Source organism: Thermobia domestica, chromosome 2 (genome assembly GCF_964235325.1).
Source record: "Thermobia domestica chromosome 2, izTheDome1.hap1.1, whole genome shotgun sequence".
In the NCBI taxonomy this organism is placed as follows: domain Eukaryota; kingdom Metazoa; phylum Arthropoda; class Insecta; order Zygentoma; family Lepismatidae; genus Thermobia; species Thermobia domestica.
In genome coordinates, this window is record NC_137455.1 from 78439667 (window position 1) to 78449630 (window position 9964).

Sequence of the window (9964 nt, forward strand, 5' to 3'; positions counted from 1 at the left end):
TACATGATGAAATGTTTAATATTTTTCTACACATTAATAAACGTAACTTAATGATTTCATATGTTTACATAAGAGCGAATGTAGCGTTTTAAGACTTTCGTCTCACAACTCCTTGTTCAATGGTATATTAATAAATCTTTAAAATTTTCCTGAGTTTTACTGTTCTCATTAAAAGAAGAGTATTGTAAGATGGCAATTCGTAAAACTTTAGGAAGAATAGAATTGTACTTTCTGCTATTACATCGGGAATATGAGATCAGAGTACAGAGCCAGTTGTTTGTGATTAAAAGCGGAGGTTATTACCTCCACTTCCTTGTTTCATTGAGAGAACGGAAAATGCTGTACTGGAATGTTGAATTTATTTTCTTTCTATCTATCAAGTATATATGTACGTTCTTGTTCTATTTTTCAGACTTTATGTGGGATGGCAAAGTTAATAAAGGAGTGCTGGCACCAGAACCCCAACGTTCGTCTACCAGCTCTTCGAGTGAAAAAGACTCTGTTAAAACTTGCTTTGGCAGATCCCCTGGTAAACCTAGACATTGAAGTGTGATATTTTCGAACAGGTGTATGTACTTTTTTTTTAACAAAAGAAAGAAAAAAAAAAGTGTTGACGATGAAGCACTAACCCCATGTTAGAATGTGTAAATAGTGTGTAAAATTGAAGCATACCTACACACAATCACAATTGAGTGACAGATACATATTTAAAAAGAATATAAGGAATGAAGACATGTATCCAATGATGAAGAAGTTAAATAACATTTACATTGTTTGCTGATTGTTCTGGCTGTATTTTGCACAGTCTTGAACAAAATGTTCTCTATCAAGAAAAAGTGGCAACATAAAAATAATAAAAAGACAATTTTAAAAAACTTACAGATGAGCAGGAAAGAATATTTTAATATTCTGAAATACATTGAACAACAGTTACTTGCGAAAAGTCATGGTTATTTTTGACGGGTACAGGATTATGTTTCTGTGTGCTACAAACATCTTTTATTGGGTATAATTTAAACGAGTAAGAAAATCGGTGCAGTTCCTTGATGACTGTTGATAGAACTTAGGATGTTTCATATTGTTTTCCTGAAACTAGTTACATATTAAAGCAGTGGAGAATTATGAACGTATAAAATCACACTGTTAATTTTGTCAAAATGTCAAGATTTTCAGTATGCTAAAAGTGAATTACAATGTTCATTGATAAAGCAAGTACCACTCTGAACAAATATAAATGTTACTTATCGAGCAGAAAGAGATCTGAGCATAGACATTTGTTTATGTTAACATGTGCCTTTTTAAAAAGCGATGAATTGTTTTGTTTTTACTTTCGCAAGCCCTGCTTCGTGCAGAATTGTATACCTGGAATTTATGTGGCTATTTTCACCAGTTTTTTTTTTTTTTTTTTTTTTTTTTTTTTTTTTTTGGTGTGTGTGTAAAATAAGAGATAATAAGTGAATAATGTGTATAAACCAAACAACGTGGCGTAACGGCCCGTTTGTGAGCCTAAGCCTGCTCCAGCGCCATCCGCTAGCGACCGGCTGAACTACGGCCAGCACGTAGTCAGCTTGCTGCAACGCCCTGTCCCTAAGAGGCGCATCAGGAGCTTTCTAGACCCAGTGCCATCACGTCTTGTTTCAACATGACTCTCCAGGTTGCCTCACGACGCTGGGTGAACGCCGAAAGTAGGGAAGCACCGACCGGGAATCGAACTCGGGACCACGCGGACATAAATCCAACGCTCTAACCACTAGACTGAATAATGGTTAATGAATTATCAAACGAAAATTAAGCTGTTATGAAATATCACTACTTAATGAGTCTTTAAGGAATATCACTACACCACTTTCGCTAATATATATATATATATATATATATATATAAAATTCTACTTCCATTATACGGAATGAAGAATTCTTACTTAGAATTATTTATTATTTTCCTCAAAAAAAAAAAAGTGAAGTTTAGAAACTTTTTATCATCTCCCTGTAATAAGATCACCTTTTTTTAAGAGTACGGCTCTAGACTGTTGAAATTACAGATTGAAAAACTATTGTACAGTAAAAGATACTCATGAACTTGTTAACATTTGACAAACTCATAAGTATTCTGAGTTTCAAGAGAGGTGTAGGTACAGTGAGGAGCGTAGGGTGCATTATGATTATATACTGGATGAGAATTGTAAATTGAATGTTATATGATAAACGAATACACCGATAAAATCGGATTGTTAACGAGGTAATCCTGAGAACAGACGACAGACATCTGAAGAAAAGAGCTGAAGGAAAGGTATCTAGAGATTAAATTGATCTTGCAGTGAAGTATTTAAAGTAAATATATGCCACATATCATGTAGCAACGTTCAAGAATATAAAGAAAGCCGAGTGTAGAATCGATATTTAAAAAAATAAATAAAAAATAAAAATCGTAAAAGTACTGCACGTCTTCTGGATTGAATGGTACATAACACTTATCCAAGAAGACGAAACTGTAGTATTTTAACTTCTATATTGGTAAGAGCCTTACATACTCACCTGTGTTGATATCTTAATGAAACCATAAGTACATCTTTTCGAAACCGTGGAAGAGTAAAGCCAAGATACTGAATAGGTGATACTGCTCTTATGCCATGGAAGTCAGCATGTGCACGAAATGGCGGAAATAACATGGGCGGATTGAAACACTCAAGTGCGTACCTCCCTCTTTTTTTATTTTTAACTAGGAAATTTATTGACCAATCTCCAGTGTTTAGCTTATAGACCGTCCCTTTGTGGAAGAAAGGTGTCGTAAATTAGGTTCTCTTTTTAATTTATTTTGTGTAAACATATATATGAGACTAAAATAGGCCTACTATACCAGAAATGACCATAATAAGTTTATAGGAAGGTCTTAAGAAAGGGGTAAATTCGTTTCCAGGCAGCACAAGAGTAGGACATACTCTATATAATACTAAATATTTAAATCATAAACCTAACAGAAATTTTTATTTTTATTTAAAAAAAAGGTTTTTATTGTCTTGTTTTTTTCATCTATAAAAAATTATATTAGTCGTACCTTTACAATATTACAGTGTGCAGGAATTACAGCGGTGCAAAGATAAACTTGCAGTAAAAACTAAGTCTTGTATTAATCTGGTGAAAATAGTCATTTATTTCCGTTTTGTTTGTTTTATGTTCAGCGTATATAATAGTACTAGTCTTGGGTGCTACTGATTTCTTGATTTTTTAATTATCTACACACATGTTAAAATTTCATATAAGTAAATTATGTGAAACTGTAAGATAAGATCAATGAAACGTGTTCTACTTTTAAAGGTATACTAAAACTTAATAATATTGTGCAGTAATTAAATAGTGTTCGTTAATTGTAAGAACGTTCAGTTTGAAAAAAAAAAAAAAAAAAAAGCAATTTTATTTAAGAAAACGTATGTATTAGATTTATGAAGATCAAAAAAGAATTCATAATATTAAGAATGTAAATAAGATGCTTTCACCAGAAGTATCTTTTAGTAACGAATTTAATTTGAACAGGAAATGTGGAGTCAGTGCTGGAGAAAAAGAAAGAAGGAACGAATAGAAAGGAAACTGAAGTTGGAGTTTTAAATATTTTTTTGTGTATATACATGTTAATGAAGTTTAAAAGACTGCTAATTTACGATTATATTGAACGTTTTTTGAAATTTTTTATTATTTGTTCAATCCTATTGAACAAACATTGCGACATTGAAATATATAAATCAAGAAACATTGCCTTAAGGTAACTATGTTAGTAGAAATAGCAGACTTACCAGGAAAAAGATTTAAAATTAATGTGTCTTAAAATATGTAGTAAGTTAATAAAAGGCAGCTGTTGTCTTTGTAATTATTTCTAATAATAATATTTAAACTTAATGAATAGCATTTAAGATGTTGATAACGTTCTAAAATGCTGTAGAACGATGGTTTTTGCTGATACATGGCAAAATTCTACCTCATTTTCTCTTCATTGTCTTATTCGTCCATACTGTGTAATGTTCAATTGTGGAACACGATCTTGAGCTATTCTGTCGTTTATCAGGTGAAAATCTTGCATTAATGTGTTTCAAGATGAATAGTCTTCTTTAGTGCTAAGACAAATGAAATGTCAGCTCCCAGCAGCATACTTTTAAGTAATGATACGTTTACTTAAATTTGTACTATAAGGTAGCATTAAAATTTAAAATTCGTCGTTAATGTGGAAAGGTTTTATAAATAATTACTTGCTTAATATTATATTAAAGCAAAGTCACAGAATTGACAAGCTGTTGAGTGGTAAAGAACTAATAATTTTTGCACATATTCTAGCGTATTGGTATTCGAACTGGATTGCTTTGATACGTAATTTACCTATTTATTTTTCCTCATACAAATAACGTTGACAATGAAATGACTGATCGGGCGATATCAAAACATCAATTAGGACCAGAAAGTATAGTGACTAATTATCATTCTAACCTAAAACAAACAGATATTGCATCTATATGCAGAAAGTAACTTGCTTGAAGGCACCACAGTAAAAGACTGATCGAAATTGTGTAAATCCCAGCAGTTTCATTAATTTGTCATGTGAGTATATGCAGCATTCATTTTAAGCAGGTACAAGTTTGCATTAATTTTTTGAAAACAACAAATATTTGTGACCATCAGATACAAAGTATATAAATTGAATAATATTAAAGAATTAGTAATCTTGAAGGATTTATTTCCTTGTAATAAGATTCTGCTATACTAAATCAGTATCTTAATTTTTTAATTTGTATCAAAGAAAGATAAAAAATATAAAAGTTAAATTTGATATGTAGAACATGTATAAACAATATTTTCCTTAACCTCGATTGAAATATAAACCAGGAAGGACTGTGCCTTGTTTCACATTGACCAAAAGTAAGAGAAAGTGCTCAAATGGAAAAACAATTTTTGACGGCTAAACTACTGAGAAATGATTGGAAGGAAAATTGTCAGTTTATATTTCTTCCTGAATTTTTATCTGCTTCGCAGTACGAACGCTATAAAAAAATCATGTATATTCTACAGAATACCAGTGGCGTAGCCTGAATATTTCAATAAGGGAAGGGAGTGGATTAAATTATGCTTGCCTTCAGTTATAAGGAAATAGCAGTTTTACAAAATTAGCTTATATGTAATGTCAGTGCGAGTTATGCAAGAATTGAAGTTTAGACAAAAGGGAAAATTATAAATTAAGCATGAAAATCATTTGACTAGGGCCGTATACAGAAAGAAAAATAAGCAAAATTTGTATAAAAGCACCCATTAAATTACTTGAAAGTAATTTAAAATGATTGTTATTACCGTCGTCGACATTAAAATAGACCTGAGAATCTCAGAGGATTATGATTCTAAATACACTCTGCCTTACTAATATATATATATATATATATATATATATATATATATATAACCCCACATTTGTATCCTTTTTTGCAAATTCGTCAATTACTTTCTCAATAAATGTATTATCATAATAAAGCTCACTCAGTAGCTGGTAAGATATATTTTTAAACTTTTTGAGAAAATTGCGTGAATCTGAAGTACCTTCAGGACACTATTATAAATCTTTCGTCTCAAACATTATGCACATCTAGCAGAAATTTTGTTTCTTCTGCTACTGATATACAGTGAAACCTACATATCTTTATATATTTCTTGAACCTTGCTTGAAAAGGAAATTGCTAGTATCATTTTTATATTCAACTACCGCAGTTTCTTAAATGAATTTTCGTTATGGTTGCTCTCAAGAAGCCTCCTAACTAAACAAGTAGGGTACAGTAATGGTTATTGTCAACAGTAACGATTAAGAGTTTACATTACCCAGATTTCACGCCAGCCCACTATCAGGCAGTTTCCAACGCTTGATGAGAATGCAAAGTCGGCTGGTTATGGAGTAACAACAGAATGCGTAGTGCACAAAATCCAACGTTGGTTAAAAGTTGTCATTTACGTAATAAGGAACAAAAAATTACCATTTTGAATTGTATGCCATAATACCAAAAATAATGACATAATCTCTTATTTCGGATATTTTCAAACATGTAACATGGAATTTTATTATTACTATTTCTGAGCAGAAAAAATAAAATATAAAAGGTACTGTTTTTTCTGCATATTCATTTGAAAGTATTGATAAAGACAACGTAAAATTATAACGAAGTTGGCAAGACTGATGGATGGGATGTGCGCTTTTGTGTCATATGCTAGCTTCTGCCTGTTAATAACCATTAGGGCAGTAAGCGCTGTCAGGGTGACAGACGATAAAGAGTTCTTATGGAGCAATATTTTCCTACAAAACAACTCCCGGAGAAGCTGAGTTAAAACACCTGCGTAAAATCAACTATGAAACACAATTAGAAAAGCATGAGATACGTTCTTTTAGAAAATATTAATACCAAACATTGAAGGTCTCGTTCTTGAGAGAATATAAGCCTCTGACCCCCACTCCCCAGGCTACATCACTGGGAACGAATTATAAAAGTATGTATTTAGTGCTAACAGTTTGTTTTTTAAAATTTTGATTGTCATAATACTTGGGTGTATTTTAGACAGTTCACAGAATATTGTTATTCAATAATATTGACAAAGTTGTTCTTATTATGGGTAAATATTCCGATTTTAGCTTTTGATGTATACCTAACTAGAAAACTATATACTAAAGACGGAGTTTGTGTTTTGTTTCAGGAAAGGAAGTTCTCTTTAGATTACAGCATGAAATAAATTATCACATTTCAGTAAAGGTGGATTATTTTTATGGCAATGTGTGAAATTAAAAAGGTTTTCAATGATTGTGTTTGATGTTTTGAAAATATAATTTGAATTATTTGTTGATAAGAATATTAATTTTGTGCTTGAAATATTAAACGCGAATCTCATTATGTAATATTACCAGACATGAATAATTATTTCGTAAATTTAACTTGGATATGGTGCATCTATATTCCTAGTGAATTCCGTTGTGCATTACAATTGGAATCACTGAACTTGACTAAACATCATAATTTGGAGATAATATTGTTAACTGTTTTTAACGTTAAAAGACGAATTATTTATGGCATTTGACTATAATTTTTGTACTAATGGACGTTGCGTGAACTGTGAATATTACAATTTACTGAGCACATACTAGATGAGTGTTAGATACGAGCTGTACCATTTATGAATAGCTGCTAGAAGATGCAGTGAAGTCATTATTCGAGTATATTGTTGAGTAACTTAAGGTGTGACACAAATAAGTAAAAATACATGTAATTTGTAGGATTGTGTAAGATTCGACAAAGTTATGTATGATTGTGTGAGTGCATGCGTTGGTGTGTTTCAAGAAAAAGTTTTTAAATTTGAAGATGAAAACCGATTGTTGGCATTCAGATTATTGTGTTTTGTTTCACCGTTACACATTTACTCCCCTAAGCGCCGAAATTTTAATTTGACAGATCGAAAATTATTTTGTCACAGAAAATTAATATTTGATTTGGAAAGTATTGCCAAGTAGCTCCCCTTCAAAACAACTGGTTTGCCTATATTCATATCTGCACAAATGACCGCCGGTCGTATAACAGTTATTAATTTTAATAAACGAGCAAAGCCAAACAATTGCTTAATCGAGATTGGCTGCTTTCTCGCTTTATGAGGTAGCAATCAATTTCTTATCAATCAGTTTGCAGCTGTATGTATATATTTCTTTTTATTCCGTTATCTTGTTACCGTTTGATATTTAAGTAAGTTCAAGTGTCCCTTAAGAAAGGTATATTAATAATTTCTTATAGGGCAGTTGGTGTTTCATATATATTTGAGGGATGGATTACAATGCACATAAAATTTTACTGAAATTATTGTAAGAAGTCTCTTTGTTATTGCCGTAAATATTTTCATTCAATACAGTTTTTCTGCTCTGTAAATAGGTATAATTGAGTAAATTGCTCTAAATGTGAAGAATGACGTGAAAGTTGCCTTTTTTTTCGATACATTTCATTTAGTGTGTGGTTGGGTGGTTGTTTTATTATATTTGAGATTTGTTGGTATGAACTGCTGTTTGTATTTTTGTAAATGCATTACACTTCGCACTACTTGCTAAATGATATTGTATCTTCATTTTCGCGAAGTTCTCTGTTTTAGGTAGTTCCGATTAATCCATTGCATTTGAATGTGCTTTTTTAAAAATTATAATTATTTAATAATGCAGTGGGTAAAGAGTTGCAAGTACCTAACAATATTTTTTGCTTATTATGATCAAAAGATTTTATAATAATTTACTTGCGTACCTCTATGAATTGTGATATGTTAGCAGTAGAAATTAACTATTTTTGTATTTGAAACAGATATCTTAGTTAATGCTTTTCTATAAGAAAGAGCATATAAACTATGCTAACTAAGCGTGCACAATTTTTCATTTGCACTGAGCATTACCTGTAGTTCTTGTAGTTAAAAAAGACAATAAAATAACAATATAAGTTAAAGCTTATGCCTCGTATTCAGGATCCAATAAGACAGCATTTGTAATAGAGTATTTGTACCTTTTTGCGCTTTTCCTTTTCTTCTGTACTTGTGCGTTATAATCAGTTTATTTTGTACTTCGTGCAAATAATATGTGCGATTTTCGTTTGTTTTGAATCGCTGGAAAATCTTTTTCTATATTTGCTTGGAATAATCATGTAACAGTATTGTGTAAATTCCGTTAAACACTATACCTTTTTTGCAAGCAAAGACATAACCATACTGATCTGCTGTGAATACGTTTTTAGTAGTTAATTTATCACTGCCATTATACAGAATTTTGGGTTAAAAGAAGGGGAGATATTTCATTATATTTTCTTTTTTATTTTGTATAGCCTCGTAGCAGAGGAAGAGCTATGTGAGGACATTTTTTTTTCGCCTCATTAAAGAATATATAAAGGATCATGGTGCTTAAGTGGCTATATGCCTGTAGGCAGCATTTTTACTTTGTAGATGCAGTTTTGTGTATGTACTTCGGCTTTTGTAAGTGGGACAAGGTATAATTGTTGATGACATCAGAAATGAATGCGTTGTAAATATTTTATATGAGTGTGAATCTGTTGTTGATGCTTGTATTGAATGAATGTGTGAGTCATTAAAAAGTACATTGAAACAGGGACGCAAAGACCTAATTCATTTTAACTGTTTGAGAAATATTCGCAAAATGAAATCGTCATTACATGAGAGGAAACCTGTCATGCCACTGTATATTATTGTTGTATTATAACAGAAACAGAAAACAAATAAAAGTTGTAATTGTAATTTAGCGTTTTAATAAAATAGTCAAGTTTATCTGTGTAAAAAGGACTAATTTCCTAATTCAAGGAAATCACCGCAAAAGTATAGTTGTTGAATATTAATATATCTTGTGGATGTTTTCAGAACGTTGTTGTAATAATTTTATAACAGTTTATATAGCTTCATAATTTATTCAAAAGTACCAAACTTCGTACAATGACTGAACTGAATTAACGTTTTGTGTTGGTCCCATTTTTCCGTAGAAAAAGTGTAATGAAAAAAGTGCCCATACACATAGTGACCCAAAAGTCGGTTTTCCTTAAGATACACTCATATGATATTAGAAGAATTAAAATAGAAATGTTGTTACGAGTCCCTCCTGCCAAACTGTGAAGTAGTGATTGTCAAGTGACTGTTGAATTGCGAGCATCTGGTGATAGTAGTAGGAGCTAATGGAAGCAAGTAAGGAGAAGACTGTTCCGTGTCGTCGTAGTGCAAAACTTTATCATGATGTGACGTAGGAAAATGAGATAAATGAAGGTTGTAAAATTTAATATCAAAGTTGAAACATCTCGAGTTACAGAAAAGCATGTAATAACAAATCTCATATTTAAAAATAATTTCGGCTTAAACTAGCTGCGACTATATTTAATTCAAAATTGATCTTCTGGAATGCATTGTGTGAGCGTAGCTAGAATTAAAAGAAC

At 31.4% G+C, this 9964-nt stretch overlaps 1 protein-coding gene across 1 annotated transcript in view; it reads left to right on the top strand.

Annotated features, from left to right (window-relative positions):
• The window catches only part of sax (type I BMP receptor saxophone), a 45472-nt gene extending 36191 nt beyond the window's left edge, over positions 1–9281 (top strand). Inside the window, exon 9 of the mRNA XM_081742416.1 lies at positions 413–9281. Coding sequence (XP_081598542.1) covers positions 413–553 — 141 coding nt within the window. The 3' untranslated portion in view covers positions 554–9281. The remainder of the gene's footprint in view (positions 1–412) is intronic.
• Positions 9282–9964: the final 683 nt, after the last annotated feature.